Raw genomic sequence first — 18,379 nt, forward strand, 5'->3', positions numbered from 1 at the left:
CAGGAGCCTTCACAGGGACACACAATCCCTGGAAAAGCTCCCAGTGAGGACAGGACATCTCAGGTACATCCAAACCGCAGGCATGGAGGTGAAAATTACAATGGTTTGGGAGGGGAGGGACCTTGGAGCCCATCCTGCACCAGCAGGGACACCAACAAGTGACAGACTGTGTGTCCCTGCTCCTGCTGGGAAGCCATCCCAGGTTTTAAACCCTCCCTCCAGACCATGCTGTTCTCTTCGTGATTTTCCTTGAATTTAGAAAATGATCTGTTTGTGTTGTCCTGTTCAATAATGCAAAGTATGAGCAGGGGGTAGTTTTGTGATCTCTCCCCCAGTCTCTCTGAAATATGATCACAAGTCGTCGTGGTTGGGGGAATGTGTGATTTAATATCCTTGGGATGAAATGTCGTTGTGAGTCCCTAGAAAGGGCCGTGCTGAAATGCTGAGATCAGGGTGTGACAGACACAGAACACCATGAAATGACAACCACAGACACGTTCTGAAACATGAATATTTACTAACATAAATAAACAGTGTTTTATAACAAAAGGCACAGATTTTCAACTATAAACAATGGAAAAATATGTACAATTTCCACATAGGGAATCAACCAGCAAGTGCACAGTGGGTCACCTCAGTGACCTTCCTTCCAAGTCATTCCACCAGTTGGGAAGTGTCCAGGTTTTACCTCCCCACACAAACGGAGAGGTTTGTGGCTGGCAGCAGCACAGGCCTCAGATGGACACGGTGCTGCTGACCTCCTCGTACTGGATGATGAAGTAGGGGTAGCTCTGGTCGTCGTTGAAGATGACAAAGATCTGCGGCTCGAAGTAATTGTCCACGCACGAGTCGTACAGGTCGCTGGTGATGCTGCCGGGCTCCACGGGCGGCGGCCGCCTCATGGTGTGGTTGCCCACCGTGTACCTGCCCGTGAGCACCTTGGCCAGGAACATGAAGTGCACGCCCTTGGGGGAGCGCTTGGAGAAGTTGTGCGAGTAGCTGGCCTTCCTGGCAAAGTAGCTGCCCTGGCCGAACATGGTGGCGTGCTTGCCGCACACCCGCGGGTCGAAGTTGTGCTTGCAGATCCCGTCCACCACGTCCTGCGACGTGCCGTGGAACAGGTGCCGCTCGTTCATGATCCTGTCCAGCCCCGACATCTTCTTGGACATGTACTCCTTTTTCCTGGAACACAGAATGGCAATGAAGGTGAGCGTTCGCTGCAGGTCCCATCGCGGCATCGCCCTCTGGGAGAGCTCAGCTGCGAGGGGAGATGCAAATCCCTCTTATAAAATCCCTCCTCTAGGAATATCCATTATTAAAGAACTGCAATTCTCTTACCTTTTATACTTCTCCCAAAGGAACTGGTTCTGCACTCGCAGGATTTTCAAAATCCTGTATTTGGTCTCTGGCACAGTCTTGTGGAACAGGTTGTAAATGGTTCTGTAGCTTTTGTCTTCCTTCAGAACAGGCACTTGGATGAAGTCCTGAGCTGGATCCATTCCAATCCAGGTCTCGGGGTAGAGGCTGGGACAGGTGACGGCAGCTGGGGACAGGTCGTGTGCAGCAGCAGGGTTGGAGCACGGCGAGGGCAGGGCAGAGCTGCCACCCAGGGTCCTGGCAGGGACAAAGGTTGTGCTCAGACACCCTCAGCAGCCTCCAGCCACCCCCAGCTCATCCCCAGCAGGGCTGGAGAGCCTCTGATAACCATGGGAGTGTCCAAGGCCACGTTGGACAGGGCTCGGAGCACCCTGGGACGGTGGGAAGTGTCTGCCTGTGGCAGGGGGTGGCACTGGATGGGGTTTAAGGCCTCGTCCCAAACAGGAAGATTCTCACTGCCATTTACACAGCCAGAGGTGGATTTGCATTTGCAGCTGGTTATTTTCCTGCCCCTCCTCTGGGAATGCTGCCTGGAGAACAGGCAGGGCTGAGGGAGGGAGCTGTGGCCAAGAAACCCCATGGATACCAGGAAAAAAACCCTTGGAAAACCCAGCAAAGGAGAGCAGCAGGACCCTGCTCCTACCCCTGTGCAATCCCCACACTCTGGCAGCTGCTGAACTGAGAGAGGTGCCCTTGGTTCCTGCTCCCCTGACCCCACCTGAGAGAGCAGCCCTTACTCAGTGAGTAACTCCTCACTCCCTGGACTGTGCTTCCTGTGCCAAGGGCACCACTGGGACCCTGTGGCACCTGCAGGGCTCACAGCAGCACCATTGGGACCCTGTGGCACCTGCAGGGCTCACAGCAGCACAGCTCCTGCAGCTGCAGGAGCACGTGGGGCCAGCTCCAAAGTCCACCTGGGAGGATTTTCCCAAAGCATTTCTCTGGAAAAGCTGCCAACCCCTCAGTGCCCCGGGGCAGGAGAGAGGCACTGGCTGGGCCAGCCCAGGGTGGAGCTGCTCTCCAAACCCCACAGATGGCCAGGAACCAAACCAAAGCCAAGGAAAAGCACTGGGAGGGGGAGTTGAGTGGAAAAAGGTCTATTTTTAAATCAACACATGGAAAGCTGTGACAGCCCTCCCACTTTTCAGGGCAGAAACACTCTCTGAGTGTTCTCTGGCTGTTCCCTCCTGCTCCAGGCCAAGGCCAGGATTCCCTTCATTTGCATGGATTTGACTCAACTCCAAGTTCTTCTCACTGGTTATTAACAGCTGAGCACAAACCCAGAAACTTGTTCTACAAATTGCTAATAAAACAGCAATCCAGTACCAAAGTGGGCATTTGTTTTTAATTTGGTTTTTCCTCTTTGATGGGCAAATGGGAAAAAAAAATATTCCTGTAGGGCCTCACTCACACTGGACTGGAAGAGCAAGCAGAGATTGCCAGTAAATCATGGATTAATGAGGAAGAATCAAATCCAATAAAAATCCTGCAATCTCCTGTTGTACTTTGTTCAGTTCTTCTGACTAGTGTAAAATATTTATGTTATTTATTTTACAGGGGAAGCCATTAAAAAGTCAACCTTTTTCATTCCTATTCAAGGATTCTTTTGCAATTCCAGAACAGATTTAAACAGGTGGGAGGTGAGGGAAAGAACAAATCTCAGGTAGCATCATGTGGGAAGTGGAGGCAACACTGTCTCCTGAAGGATAGATCCCATAAATATTTAAAATGCTCTTGTTCTTGCCAAGAATCCATTATTTTAAGTGAGCTTTACAAGGTCTTTGGATAAATAAAATCAGAATGAAGTTTGGTGCAGAACAGAATCTCAGATTTTAGCCTGTAGGTTTGGTAGCTGGCACAGACAGTTCTGGTCAATCCCTCACGAGTGTAGAGCCCCCAAGGTCCAACAAAATTAGCTGGGAATTAGTTGGGAATTGCATAACTTTAGCAATGGTACAATAGGAGCTCAGAAATCCTCATTTTTCATTAGGATGAGAAGCAGGACTGCTCAAACCAGCAAGCCCACTGGTGTTTTACTGGCACCCTCCAGTTTCTCTCTGATAACCTGGGGCTTCCTTCCTGTAAAACCTTCAATCTAAAAAACCCTCAATCTAAAAACACCTCAATCTAAAAAACCCTCAATCTAAAAACACCTCAATCTAAAAACACCTCAATCTAAAAACACCCTCAATCTAAAAAACCCTCAATCTAAAAACACCTCAATCTAAAAAACCCTCAATCTAAAAACACCTGCCAGAACATGGACAGAATTTGGCAAACCTGACATTCCAACATCCACAAGGTACATTGCACATTTAAACAAGGAGTTCTCACATAAATGTTCCTTTGAGAAGTGGCAGGAGCTGCCAGCATGACCCAGATTTTGGGTTCTCCTTGACATTTCCCACCCAACAGTGCCTGTTCCATGTCACAGCCCAGGAACACAACTCCCCCATCCAGCCCCACATGGAGAGCAGTGGGAATGGCTCAATTGGGGACACTGCAGGAAGGGCAGTGGGAATGGCTCAGTTTTTGGGATACTGCAGGCAGGGCAGGGGGAATGGCTCAGTTTGGGGACACTGCAGGAAGGGCAGTGGGAATGGCTCAGTTTGGGGACACTGCAGGAAGGGCAGGGGGAATGGCTCAGTTTGGGGACACTGCAGGCAGGGCAGTGGGAATGGCTCAGTTTGGGGATACTGCAGGAAGGGCAGTGGGAATGGCCCATTTTGGGGATACCTACTGCAGGAAGGGCATGAGCAGCAGGCAGGAGCGCAGCAGGGGCCTCCTCTTGATCTCCCTGCGGAAGCAGGAGTTCTGCTGGAAGCCGTCCTTGATGTTGAGGATGTACTGGTTGTGCCAGGTGATGAAGCGCACCTCGCGCAGCCCGCGGCAGCTCGCCTCCTCTATCAGCCTCACCACGGGCTGCAGGGGGGAAATGGGGAAAAAAGGGGGGAAAACACAGGGGAAAAACAGGGAGAAAATGAGGGGGAAATGGGGAAAATAGGGGTAAAATGGGGAGGAAATGGAGGGAAAAATGGGGAGAAAAACAAGGAGAAAAGGGGGAAAATGGGGGGAAAACATGAGGGGAAAATAGGAAGAAAACAGGGGGAAATGGGGGGGGGGAAAACAGGGAAACCAGGAAAAAAACAGGGGGAAAACGGGAGAAAATGGAAGGGTATAATGATGGAGAAACAGGAGGAAAACCAGGGAGAAATGGGGGAGAAAGGAGGGGAAAACAGGGAAGGAAAATGTACACATGAGAAACCACACGCTCCAAAATTCATATTCCTGTTCCCCCCTGCACAAACCCAGCTTTCCTCGCAGCTCAAGCACCCTCACTGTGTTATTGTGGTATTTCTGCCCAACTCTCTGCAGGTCTTACACCCAGGAGTTATTTCTGGGACTGCCAGCACTGATGAGGTTTCACTGCAAACATCAGCCCAGGGGCTGCACCCCACAGCTCAGGCAGTGCATGTCCTGCCTCAGCAGAGCTCTGGGGACTGGGAAATCAATTAAAAACCACCAAGATAAATGGAAGCTGTCCCACTGCCATAAATCAGGCTCCAGAAGAGCTTCCTTGGTGCTGCCACAAGCTGCTTTGCTCCCCAGAGGGACAGACTGGCCAGCCCTGATGTCTCTGATGCTTTCAGGGTGATCCAAGTCACAGGATCACAGAACCACAACCCAGGCCAGCAGAGCTGTCCCTCCACTGCTTTCCCAGTTCACCAGTGACTCCTCATCCTCACAGGATGCCCAGATCCCCTCCCCGAGCGTGTGCAGAGGAACCAGGCTGACCATGACGTGTCAGCAGCAGCACTGGGAAGGGCCATACCTCGGAGTACTCTCTCCAGCCAAAGTGGTCCCTGCAGAAATACTTCCACACCGTGTAGCAGTTGGAGCTGGAGCTGGGGCAGGACGCTGTGGACAGGCGCCGCATTTGGTCGAACTCTGCGCTTTCATAGAACTTCATAAGGTTCAGATCCACCCAGCACTCCTGGCCCCTGGGCAAACGGGAGAAACAGACAATCCTCACCTTTTGTATGCCATTAAACACGTGGTTTTCAGCACACAGGGACAAAACCCCAAACCCAGCAGCTGTCTGAGGTGTGGAATCCCAAAATGGTTTGGGTTGGAGGAGCCTAAATCTCATCCAGTGCCACCCCTGGGACACCTCCCACTGCCCCAGGTGCTCCCAGCCCCAGTGTCCAAGCTGGCCTTGGGCACTGCCAGGGACCCAGGGGCAGCCACAGCTGTGCCAGGCCCTGCCCACCTTCCCAGGGAACAATTCCTGCCCAATATCCCATCCAGCCCAGCCCTCAGGCAGTTTAAAGCCTTCCCCTTGTCCTGGCACTAAGTGCCCTTGTTAAAGGACCCACAGAGACTGGAGAGGTGAGAACAGATTTCTGAAGAACTTCTCCTCACCAACTCACCAAATAAAGGTCTCTATTTAGAAAATAAAGCAGTTCAGTGGAACTGTTTGCACAGCGAGAATGAGCACGTTGAACTCTCAGAAGAACAGGGCACACAACCCAAATTTGGTGCTGCAGAACAGCACAATTCAAAATAAAACCCCACGAGCTCTCAACAGCAGAACGTGACCCCACTAATAAGTTTCATTTTCTCTGTTCCCTAAATGTAAGAAATAACAGAAGGTGTAAACTTTGCAGGACACTGGACTGAGATAGTTCCAAGTTAAAACACTGATGGATTTTTTCAGCTTGGTGCAGCCAAAACAAGGATATCTGGGCTGTCCCTTCCATCCTTCTGCAGAACTGCAGCCCAGACTGTGAATCCCCCAGATTCACAGGACAAACACTCTCCAGAGGTCACGTACACAGAGATGAGCAGGGGAATCGGTTGGTGAGGGCTCTGGCAGGAGGACGTGTGGTTTGCAGCTCCGCTCCGCGTTCGGGGACGTGGCGCCAGTTACCGCAAACAGGTTCAGAAAAACAGAAACGCTGCGAGCAGCAGGGCCCAGCAGGAAACGAGAGCTGCTCCCAGCACAACAGCTGTGAGACACAGCACGGCTCAGAGCCCAGCTCCCTGCCTGCTGAAACTGCTGAGCTTCTCTCTCTGACTCAACCAGTTCCTCCCTGCACCAGCAACAACCTGGCGGCCCCAGGGGCTTCAAAGGGCCCCCGAGGCACGAGGAGCTTTTGTGCTCAGGGCAAGGCAGGCACTGACACTGCTGGTGACACCAAGGCAGCAGCAGATCTTATCTCCTCGTGCACTCGATGGAAGCTGCAGGGGAAGGACTCTCCCACAGATGGGCCCAGCTTTGGGTGGGGGGCTGAGTGTTTAAACTCCTGCATGAAACCAAACATCACTTAAAGGATATTGGCTTCAAAAGATCATGGAAATCACAGATTTGGTTAAATTGGAAGAGCTCCCTCAGAGTCCAACCATCCCCAGCAGTGCCAAGGCCACCACTGCCCCATGTCCCCAAGTGCCACCTCCCCAGGGCTGTCAAACCCCTCCAGGCATGGGGCTCCACCAGGCAGCCTGTGCCAGGGCTGGGCACCCAACCAAGAGTGTAATTTGGAAGCACAGGTACTGAAATAGCAACAGCAGAGCTCACACAGCAGAGCCAATGTGCTGCCATGGAAAGGCACAGCGGGAGGAAGGGCCAGGGAACACTCCAGGGGATGTTCATCAGCAGCTCCTCCCAACACAGCAGTGGGAGCACAGCAGGAACCAGCACTGGGCTGTGCCAGGCCCACAGGAGCCTCTGCAGCAGGGCAGGAGCACAAACAACCCCTCTGAGCCCGATCTTAGCAGGGCCTCTCAGTTCCAGCCCCAGAGAGGGGCACCAGAGCCAGGGCAGCACGTGAGTTTCAGGTTCTGCTGCATCTGCCCTCTCATCGAGTCATGCTGCTCTCTGTGGTGACCCTGGGCCACGTGGGAGGTGACACCTCACCCTGGGGAAAGATGCTGCAGACATTTCCCTCTCTGCTCAAAGGCTCTCTGCTCAGGGCACAAAAGAAGCCAAAAGCAGTGACTTTGCTGCTTTTGCCCTGTTTATTTTTTCAAGGCTGGAAAGACTGTTTTTCCCTGCCTTTACAGTTGGTGACTGGGGTGCTTGCAAAAGCAATCTTCTGGAATTTTCACAGCCGGGGGGGAGCTTGTGAACCTGAAACAACTGCTGACATACTGGCCTGCATATATGTGTGTGTGTGTGTGTACATGTACAGCTTGGATGAATGCCTGGCAGGGATAAAATAATAATAATAATAATAATAATAATAATAATAATAATAATAATAATAATAATAATAATAATAATAATAAAGTAACCCCTGGATCAGGAAGTCCTTGAGTCCTTGCGAAGAGGCTGTACCAGAAGTTGTTTGTTCTTCCCAGGCACCCACTCCTGGCCACTCCTGAACACGAGATCCTGGGTCAGGGGAGCCTGGGATGTAGGCACGGGTAAGTTCTCAAACTCCACAGCAATGAGGATGTTGAACACATCCCCCTTTCCCAAGGATTGCACAGGCACCCTGTTTCCTAATTCCAACCCCAGCTGTTTGCAGGGCAGTACAAACAGAGTGTCATGTGCTTGCTGGGCTCCAGGGGCTCTGAGCTGCTCAGGATATGCATGTGCTTGGGATGTGGATGTGTTTGGGATGTGCATGTGTGTTTGGGATGTGCATGGGTTTGTTTGGGATGTGCATGTGTGTTTGGGATGTGCATGTGTGTTCGGGATGTGCATGTGTGTTTGGGATGTGCATGGGTTTGTTTGGGATGTGCATGTGTGTTTGGGATGTGCATGTGTGTTTGGGATGTGCAGGTATTTGGGATGTGCATGTGTTCAGGATGTGCATGTGTGTTTGGGATGTGCATGTGTTTGGGATGTGCATGTGTTCAGGATGTGCATGGGTTTGGGATGTGCATGTGTTCAGGAGGGGTTGCTTTGTTTGTTTCATTGCTAAATAGGTGGAAGATGCTCCTGGCAGGGGTGGGACTCGATGACCTTTAAGGGTCCTTTCCAACCTAAACTATTGGTGTTTATTCCTTTCCAGCATCCCACCTATCTCTGCCTTCTGGCAGTGGAAATTCCTTCCCCTCGTCCTGTCATTCCAGGCTTTTCCTGAAAATGAATGCTCCCCATCACACTTTCCAAAACCAACTTCCCCAAAGAAACCACTCCTGTGTACATGTGACTACAGGAATCAGATTCCCAATTATCACTCAGCTCCAATCCCTCCCGATTTCAGCAACTCGGAGCACCCAGCAGGAAGGAAGCTCCGGATCAGTGCTGCTGCTGAGCACAGCATTGTCCCAGCCCTTGGTGTCCCTGGGTCCTGGCAGGGCAGGGCTGTCACAGCACCGAGCCTGCTGCCCCACCTGGGAGCAGCTCCGGAGAGCAAGCCCTGATCCCTGTGACAGGAGGAGCTGCTTTATGGCCGGGACAGCCTGACCTGAGCCAGGTGACAGCTGTTCCCCAAAGTGCAATCTGTTTATTGACAGGAAACAAGAGCAGGGATGGCAGTGCTTGCTGCCTCCTCGGCTCAGGGCCTCCCTGCCTTTGTACAGCTCCAAGCCAATTAGCTCCATTTCATATGGAAATGGTGCTGCGAACTGCAGCAAAGAGAAACCCACACAGCACAAGGCAAGCACTTCCAAAAGCCCTTCACAGGAGTTTCGTTCGGGGCTCTCTGCCTTGCATTCCTGCTGGAAAGGAATGAAAAGCAGCTCCCAGCCACTCAGAGGGTATAGCCAAGAACCTCCCCCAAACCCAGCCACAGGGACTCTCAGCTGGTTTCCCATCTCCCCGTTATCACTAACACATGCCTTATCTCACAGGCTGTGGCTCTGTGTGGATTACACGGAAAACTTCTGAAATTTAACTGTTTGATGGGCCAGGGGCCTGCAGAATCCCCACAGAGCTGCTGCCCCTCCCTGGCAGTGCCAAGGCCAGGCTGGACAGGGCTGGAACAGCCTGGCACAGTGGCAGGTGTCCCTGCCAGGGCAGGGGTGGCACTGGCTGAGCTTTCAGGTCTTTTCCAAGCCAAAGCACACTGTGATTCCATGATTCCATCCTGAAATGCCTGCCCCGTGCTCTGTATGATTCTAACACGTCAGGCACATTCTGTCAGCACCGGAGGAGCAGCCATCCCACACACAGAGGAATGAAGGAAAACCAGTTTCCTGTACATTTTGTTGTGTCCGTGCCTCTCCTTCCCCGTCCCTTGACATGGCCCTGATAACTGCGGTGGAACACTCTGTATTTACAGAGCCATGGAAGCGCTGGGGTCGGAAAAGCCCTCCAGGAACACCGAGTCCAGCCCAGCGCAGAGCACGGAGCGCCCCGTTCATCATCGCTGGGACACCTCCAGGCATGGGCACTCCAAACCGCCCTGCACAGACCCTTCCTGTGCCTGGCCACCCTACCCAGGAGAGATTCCTGCTGGTACCCGAGCTGAACCTTCCCAGCACAGCTCGAGTTTCCCCCTGCGCTGTCATTTCCTGGCTTCAGCCGAGGGCCGGGGTGAGCACAGGGACACGTCCCCCTGCAGAGCCACCTGCTCTCCCCACTGCAGCCACTCCAGCTGCAAGGAGCCGTCCCAGAAACTCACAGAAATTACGGGAAAAAGAAAGAAAAGGACAGAAATCAAAGCAACAGCAAGAAGCTGCTGTGTCAGGCGAGCTGGGAGCCCTCTGTGCCAAGAGGAAAAGTGGAATTTTCAGCCAAAGCAGGGGGAACTGATGGGTCAGGAACTGCAGAGTTGTTTTAAACAAATCCTGCTGTAATCTCTAATGCTGCTGCTTGTTTTGAAAAGCGATGTGTGCATGATGGGACAGGTGTGTGTGTGGGGAAACCTGCTCAGCTCCTCAGCCAAGTATTTCCTCTTAGCAAAGAGCATCTTAAAATATCCCAACGTGGGCATCTCCTGCTGGAAAGCAGCACTTGGCACTGCTCTCTCTTTGCTGAAAGCTGGAACTTCTCCCAGGGCCTCTCCTCACATCCATGAAGAAAACGGAGTGCTTCTAAGTACTTTAACCTGCTTGAGTCGATGTTCCCCCATTTGTTTAGATAGCTTGGTATGTGGCTCGACATACTTGGCAGACTCAAGAATACAAAAAACACATAAGTAATTTATGATACTGGTTTGAGGCCAAACTGCAAGAAGCAGCTGAAGGAGTTGCATTACAAAGTAACTAAACAAGGTTTGCCACTCCTCTGAGATCACATTCCCTTAGGTGAGAGGCAACAACTTAATGTGCATTTTACATTACTCATCTCAATAACTTATCTCCATCGTTACTCATCCCGATAATGAAGAGGAAGGAAGGTTTATATAAACAGCTCCTTGAAGAACACCCTAATTTAGAGCTCATTCCCTAATTGAGCTGGTGGCCAGCACTTTGTGGAGGGGCCCATCTCCCTGGGGGCAGCGGCGGTGCCAGGACCATTGCCATCACCACACCCCAGAGCCGTGGCACACGGAGCAGCACAAACAGCAGCCTGGCCGGGCAGGCACGGTGCTGAGCAGGCGTTTCCTCGGGCTGCCAGGGAGCAGACAGGCCTGCAAAGCTCGTCTGACCACGATAGCAGATTAATGGCTTTAACAAATAATGCTGGAACCATGGGACGCAGCGCTGGCGGGGCACAGGCACAGGGACACGGGCTGCCACTGCCGGGGGACACAGCACAGGGACACAGCTCAGGGACACAGCACAGGGACACTGCCACCAGCCTCAATGACCACCAGGGACCTGGGGCTCCCCACACCTTGCCAGGTGCTCCCCACAAGGTGATGTTGCATAAGAAGCAGCTGGTGATGATGCACACTAAACCATTGACCTCCCACCTCAAAACCTGGCTTAGAACCTTGGCAAGCCAAAGATGCAAGGAGGATCAGACTCAAAGCTTGAAATCAGAAACTCTGGTCTTAAACAGAGCTTCACTCCAAAGGTCTCACTGAACATACATGTAGCTCTTCCAAGGTTGGAGGGGATGTTAAACATCAGCTGATGCCACCCCTGCCAAGGCAGGGACACCTTCCACTGTCCCAGCTGCTCCAGCCTGGCCTGGGGCACTGCCAGGGACCCAGGGGCCTGCCCACCCTGCAGGGAGGGATTTCTCCCCAGCAGCCAGTGTGAACATGCAGTTTGGCAGAACCCCTCAGCCCAGCAAGGCCAGGTCAGTACCCCAGGCTCCAGGGCAGGGTCCCACCCGGCCGTGCCCAGCCCAGGCTGCTCCTGTCCCCTCCCTCCCGCTCAGGGAACGTGCTGTCCCTGGCACACCCCTGTCCCCGCTGGATGGGACAGGCAGAGATCCGTGTGCCACCCGCCCCAGCAGGCTGGCACCTGCACAGCCAGGGCAGGGAGGTGGCAGCGCACAGCAGCCTCCCAGCCCGGGGTGACTAAGCCATGACCAAGCACTGTCCTTTCCATTCATCATTCCCAAGTCCATCCTTCAGGACACAGCTCATGTGCACTGATGGATTCGCTGACACAACTTCTAAAAGAAAACCATTTGCTCATTTGCACAGAATTCAGAGTTAAATCACTTAATGGGCTTGTCTCTGGCTGTGCTGCTTTGTTTTCAGAAATCATTTCTAACACTTGGAAAACAGAAGTTCCTCTGTTGTAAAATAGAGTAAATTTTATTTGCTATGGACTTAGAAGATTTTTCAATTTTTATTAAAGACTGGCACATTTCTTCAAGACAATTCTATAAATTGTAGTTGTTCCCTACTACATATCCTACTTCATTTTCAGTGTGGGACATCCATATTCCGATATTGCCATCACTAAAAGGCCCTGGCACAGTGCCCAGAGCAGCTGGGGCTGCCCCTGCATCCCTGGCAGTGCCCAGGGATGGACATAGGGGCTGGGAGCCCCTGGGACAGTGGAAAGTGCCCATGGCAGGGGTGGCACCGTGTGATCTTTAAGGTCCCTTCCAACCCAAACCAGTCTATGACAAAGGTTGAATTCAGTGTCTAATCCAAGACATCAAATTCAGTGAAAGTAAAGACTCACACTGACTTTAAGCACTAGATTTGGTCTGGTGCCAAATGAGAAATCTCAGCTTAATGGATGAAAATAAAATATTGAGAAAGCAGGGATATACTTTCTTCAGGAACTGAAAGGAAGAGGCAGTGAGCAGAACCCCCACGGATTCAGGTGGCAAAGGCAGTGTGAAGTTCTCACTCCAGAAATGTCACTTTGAACTGGAGTTGTGCCAGCCTGGCAAACTTCTCCTCTCTTATCTGCCCTGCCACAGCTGCACCACACACTTCCTCCAAAAAAAAAAAAAAACCAAACCGAGCCAGTCTGCACCCTGCACTAACTGGACCCTGCAAACATCACTGTTCCCCACTGCTCCTCACACTGGAACCTGCAGGGGAGAAGCTGAAGAAGTTTTAGCTCTCGGGGTGCAGGAGCCCACACAGGGTCACACAACCACATCAACAGCTGCTGGCTAATTTTAGAAAATGAGTCAATAAACAAGCTCTGAACAGAGAAAACAATAACTTCAGTAACTGCTTTCACAGTGATGATCAGCATTTCTGAGCGTGTGGCTCAGGCTGCTCACAGGGAACGAGCTGGAACATCCCCATGTACTGACAGTGATGTGACCCTTCCCAAGGACCCTGCAGAGCTGCCCTGTGCTTTTCTGCTGGGGATGGAAGGATGCAGGCTGTGCTCACAGTGACACACAGCAACTGCTCTGTCATCCCTGTCCCCAGCGCTGCCAAGGCTTTCATGCTGCCACTTTGTCCAACACAGAGGAAACACTAATTAGGAACGCCAAGAACAAGCACAGCATTCCACAACAGTCTCTGGATTCCTACAGAGCTGAAGTTTTCTTATTTCACACACTCCAAGTCCTCCAGCTTCAAAGAACACATTCCAGATGCTAAATAACAATTTTACAAGTGTACAAAAATTTTTTGTCCAGTTAAACTTGTTGGATATTAATCAAGAAACATCATGCCAGAGTTTATAACATGCTTGGATACAAGTACCAGGGAAAAAAAGGCACAGCCTGTTATATTTCTGCACCCTTCCCAGCAAGGGAGTAAATTCAGTTACCTACCGATACTTGACTTTGATCTTGTCATTGTCAGGGTTGCAGTAAAGCCTCTCCAGGTGCTCCTGGGAGTCGTTGGTCACACTTTGCCACCTCTGGGTTGCTGTCCTCCTCACCTGCCAGTGATAGGGCAGCACCGTGTGATGCTTGGGACAATCACTGCCATAAACACAAGTGCCCTGGAGAAAATCCACACAGATTTCAATCCCGTCCTCCTGGTGGGTGTGATACTGCAGCTGGTTCAACAGCTCAAACACCAGGTCAAGGGAAGCCTCTTCACTTTTGTCCTGGAATATCCCAGCACTGAATTTATTGCTTGGGGTCAAGTTGTATTGCATTGGACAGCTGTTCTCCTGGAGGAAGCCAGATGTGTAGCTTTCCAGAACCTTGTCAGGGAACAAAGGACAAGCTGCACCATCACCAGCACTTGGGTGCAAAGGATGATCCTGGAATGATTCATTACCATTATCAGCAGCAGTTCCAGGAGTTTCTGGGGAGAAACCTTGCTCTCCTGACTGCACGTCCTGCTCAGGATGCCCGGGGGAAGGACGGGCTCCTGGCAGCTGACCCTGCACATCTGGGGCTGCTGGCATCAGCACAGTCACATTATTTTCTGTCTGAGGGCAAGAGGTACCGAGGTCCAGAGTCTTTTTCACAGCAGGTTCACATAAATCCCCGTGGCCACCCCGCTGGCCTCGGGGCACAAAGACCCTGTCCAAGGCCCCGGCTCCCAGCAGGCTGGTGAAGATGGGCCGCAGGGCCCGCAGAGTTTGTGAGTCCAGTCTCTTCTGCACTTGCTGCTTCTTCTTGAAGCAGGGCTTCACCGGGGGGATCTTCTCAGCCAGCCGCACCTGGGGAGGAAAGTCCTCTGAAGGAGAGCACTTCATGGCTGGGCAGGGAGCCTGGGGCACCACGCACGCCGGCTGCGCCTCCGCGTCCATCGGACACACGCTCTGCTCTCTCCAAATCACTTTCAAACGTCCCAGAGCCTCCCAGGAACCAACCTAGGGCAGAAAGGAAAACAAGACAGTTAATCTCTCTAATTGCTCATGGTTGACACGAACAAGATCACCCCTGGAGAGGATTTTGAGCCAGCAGCAGCAAACTCCTCCCCTCGCTGTGACTGCGGGTAGCCCTTAGGCACGTAAAGCATGAAAGCAGCCAAAGTCAGGCTAATTAATCCCAAACCCACACTGCTCCTCTCCCCGCACATGCAGCTCTGAGACACTCCGGCACGCACACGCATCCCCCGAGGGTGGGCAGGAGAGAAAGGGGGATGGTCCGACGCCTCCTCCCTGTCAGGATGTTCAACAAACGGGAGCGCCTGGCTTCGTTCTGTCCCACAAAGAGAACACGACAGCGCTCATTCCTGTGCCTCCCTCACACGCAGACCTGAGCAGCATGAGACACGTCCCCCCCCGCATTTCAGACATTCCTGCACCATTTCCTCTCCCACCGGAGGAGCAAACCTACACGTTCCCGTTCCGCTGCCATGTGTCCTCCCTCGTGTCACCTCCCACGGCCCGGCGGAACCGAACCGCACCGCTGGCTGCGGAGAGCCACGGCCAGCTTCCCACAGATCGCACCGTGCCACCCTGCCGGGGCTCCGGGGATCGCTGCGGAGCCACGGCCAGCTTCCCACAGATTGAACCGTGCCACCCTGCCGGGGCTCCCGGGATCGCTGCGGAGAGCCACGGCCAGCTTCCCACAGATTGCACCGTGCCACCCTGCCGGGGCTCCGGGGATCGCTGCGGAGAGCCACGGCCAGCTTCCCACAGATTCACCGTGCCACCCTGCCGGGGCTCCCGGGATCGCTGCGGAGCCACGGCCAGCTTCCCACAGACTGACCGTGCCACCCTGCCGGGGCTCCGGGGATCGCTGCGGAGAGCCACGGCCAGCTTCCCACACACTGACCGTGCCACCCTACCGGGGCTCCCGGGATCGCTGCGGAGAGCCACGGCCAGCTTCCCACAGATCGCACCGTGCCACCCTGCCGGGGCTCCCGGGATCGCTGCGGAGCCACGGCCAGCTTCCCACACACTGACCGTGCCACCCTGCCGGGGCTCCCGGGATCGCTGCGGAGAGCCACGGCCAGCTTCCCATAAACTGACCGTGCCACCCTGCCGGGGCTCCGGGGATCGCTGCGGAGCCACGGCCAGCTTCCCACAGATTGCACCGTGCCACCCTGCCGGGGCTCCCGGGACCGCAGAGCCCCCAGCCCGCCCGTCCCTGCCGGGATCGCTCCCAGCCCGGCCCTGCCCTGTCCCGGTCCCTGTCCCCGCCCTGTGGCACCCGCCCTGACACACCGGCTCCTCTCGCCACGCCGGGCACCAGGAATTAAAACTGGGCAGGGAAGCAAACAGAAAGGTGATGGTTACTCAGGAACCGAGAAAGGCATTGCTTGCACGCTGCAGAATTGTGTTCTTTTAAAGCACAAATAAGCAGTGTGTCTCGCACGTCACCAAAAGCAAGTGCTATGCCTTTTAATCAGGAATCCTGTAATGTTTGATTACATTTAATTAAACCTTCTTCAATCTCGCATGCAGGCTCAATGCTCAGAGTGGAGCACATTAAGGATTACTTCCTGGATAAATGCATTCCGAGCAAAGTTACTCCTCACTTCAAAACAAAATCCAAAACACCAGAGAAAATTTGGCAATAATCTCTTACTACTGATGATTTGCTCTGGAAAATTTCTCATTGAGCCTTCGGTATTTTGGAACATTCATTTATAACGCTTTTCCATTTCCCTGGGAAACAGCAGGTTATTATTGCCAGGAAAAAGAAAAAAAAAAGTTGTGCCTCTCCAGTTTTCCCATTTTTAGATTAAATTTAAAGCAACTGGTATATCTGTTTGGCAGTTAACCCCAAAGTCATCGGCGTATCCACAGACACCAGGCAATTCCTCCAAAGCACCAAAGGCACCTTCAGGTAACTCCAAAGGTTTAAAAATCCTCGACTCCGGAGAGAATGAGACGTTCCCGTAGTTGCAGCCCAGGTCTCCCTGCCCTGGCGAGGAGCGAGAGGATCCCTGCAGCGCCAAGGTGCTGAGCAAGTGACTTCTGATCTCCTCCAGCCATACCTTCGCTGCCATTTCAACATTCATATTCCTCGCTCGACCAGCATTTAAGTTTGGCTGCTATTTTTACAGCAGCGCCTCGGCGAGCCGAGCCGGATCCCGCACCGGCTCTAAAAATAAAGCGGCGGAAGGCCGAGGCTCAGCCCCGCCGCCGCCGCAGCAGCAGCGGAGCGCTCCCGCAGCGATGCTCCCTCCGCAGCCGCCGCTCTCGGGCCGGGCTCGCCATGGCCCGCGAGCCGCCCCTCCTGCACACGGAGCCGCTCCGCCGGTCGGACACGCTGCAACAACCAACAATGGACGCGGGGCCCTGACACAGACCCCGAGCACGGCCGAGCTGCCGGGCAGCCTCAGCTGGGACCTACCGGCGCGGCTCCCTCGGCGCTGCTGCCGCCTCCTGACCCAAATCCACGGTAACTCCAGAGCGAGATCACTTTTCAGGCGGGGGGAGCTGCAGTGAACGCGGCGGCCGGTGCGGGGTCAGCACCGCCGTGTCCGCACCGAGGGCCGCGTGTGCCCGCACATCCCGCCCTGCCTCGCTGCGCCGCCCGTTTAAATAGCGCTGCCAAGGAGCCGCGAGGGCAGCGGGCCGGGGCGGAGCGCGGGCGGGCAGGGCCGGTTCCCCGCCCCGGGGCCGGTCCCCCCGCGGCGCCGGCCAGGCTGCAGCACGCCCCGCGCCGGTGTCAGCGGCCAGAACCGAAAGCGCCGCCCGAGGCCGTTCCCGAGAGCGATAGGACGGAGCGGCCCCTTCGCGTTTCATTTATCACGCACCGAGCGTTTCGTTTCGGGCCGGCGGGGAGGGAGCGATGTCCCCGAGCGCGGCGCTGCGTGCGTGGGGCTCGCACGCGAGCCGGGACGGGCCCGGAACGAGCCGTGTCAGCCCGGGCGCTCCAGTCACGCAGCACGCAGGAACACACCGTCCTCCCGCACGGAAGGCGAGCACGGCACCCTGAGCCTGCCCGCGCCGCCGAGCTCCCCAGCCGCGCTAATTAATGAGTAAGAGACAAACAGGGAGCCCGTCCCGGAACAAAGTCACCCTGACTCACTCGGTGCACCCACACGCAGCCCCTGGCACGGCGCTGCCCCGATCGGGGCTGTGCTCTGTCGGTGACACACTCCGGAAAAGCGAGCGTGGAGTGGAACAGGTTTCCCGGAGAGGCTGTGCCTGCCCCAGCCCGGAAAGTGCTCAAGGCCAGGCTGGACGCGGCTTGGAGCAAACAGGTCTGCAGAAGGTGTGCCTGCCCACGGCAAGGAGGTGGAACGAGACCGGTTTTAAGGTCCCTTCCCAGCCCAAGCCGCGCTGTGATAACGCACCGGAGGCAGCTCCTGTTTGTTTACAGAGTGTTTCATAGGTGGGATCGGTGAAGAGCAGCCAGGCTGCCTGTGTCCCAGCCGTGGCCGTGCTGTCCCCGCCTGGCTGTACGTGTGCGGGAGCACGGCCGGTTCAGCTGTCCGTGCCGGCCTGGCATGCTTCCCTGCTGAATCACTGCCTGCTCCCGGAGAAACCCCAGCGGGGCACGGCCAGCACTCACACGGACACCAGCCACAGCCGATGCACCCACAGCACGAACAATGGCCTGATAAGATAACTCAGAAAAGAGGCAGTAACTTCAGAATGTAACGCTGGTGCTGATGACACCTATTGTATCATCAGCCTGGAGAGCCTCTGACTCCCCATCCCTGGAAACGTCCAAGGCCAGGTTGGATGGGGCTTGGAGCAACCTGACCTTTGGAAGGTGTCCCTGCCCAGGGCAGGGGCTGGATCAAGATGAGCTTTAAGGCCCTTCCGTCCCAAACCACCCTGGGCTCCCTCCCACAACCCGTGTTCTTGTTTTCTTTCCAAAGCCAGTCTTTCATTCCTTGTGCCCAGTGACTTTATGAAATTA

The 18,379-nt window shown here is 54.2% G+C and overlaps 1 protein-coding gene across 3 annotated transcripts; it reads right to left on the reverse strand.

Annotated features, from left to right (window-relative positions):
- Positions 1–491: 491 nt before the first annotated feature.
- Positions 492–17,076, reverse strand: TIPARP (TCDD inducible poly(ADP-ribose) polymerase). 3 transcript variants are annotated; one of them, XM_064721439.1, is made up of 6 exons: positions 16,859–17,076; positions 13,424–14,421; positions 5,210–5,378; positions 4,118–4,299; positions 1,339–1,614; positions 492–1,182 (listed from the first exon to the last, which is right to left on the reverse strand). In XM_064721439.1, exons 2-6 carry the CDS (start codon positions 14,356–14,358, stop codon positions 735–737), a joined length of 2,010 nt encoding a protein of 669 aa, XP_064577509.1. In that variant the 5' UTR covers positions 14,359–14,421; positions 16,859–17,076; the 3' UTR covers positions 492–734. The 3 variants fall into 3 exon arrangements, with proteins under 3 accessions (XP_064577509.1, XP_064577510.1, XP_064577508.1); XM_064721440.1 differs by lacking the exon at positions 16,859–17,076 and adding an exon at positions 14,610–14,751; XM_064721438.1 differs by lacking the exon at positions 16,859–17,076 and adding an exon at positions 14,658–14,678.
- Positions 17,077–18,379: the final 1,303 nt, after the last annotated feature.

The sequence above is a fragment of the Zonotrichia leucophrys genome, chromosome 9 (genome assembly GCF_028769735.1).
Source record: "Zonotrichia leucophrys gambelii isolate GWCS_2022_RI chromosome 9, RI_Zleu_2.0, whole genome shotgun sequence".
NCBI lineage: Eukaryota > Metazoa > Chordata > Aves > Passeriformes > Passerellidae > Zonotrichia > Zonotrichia leucophrys.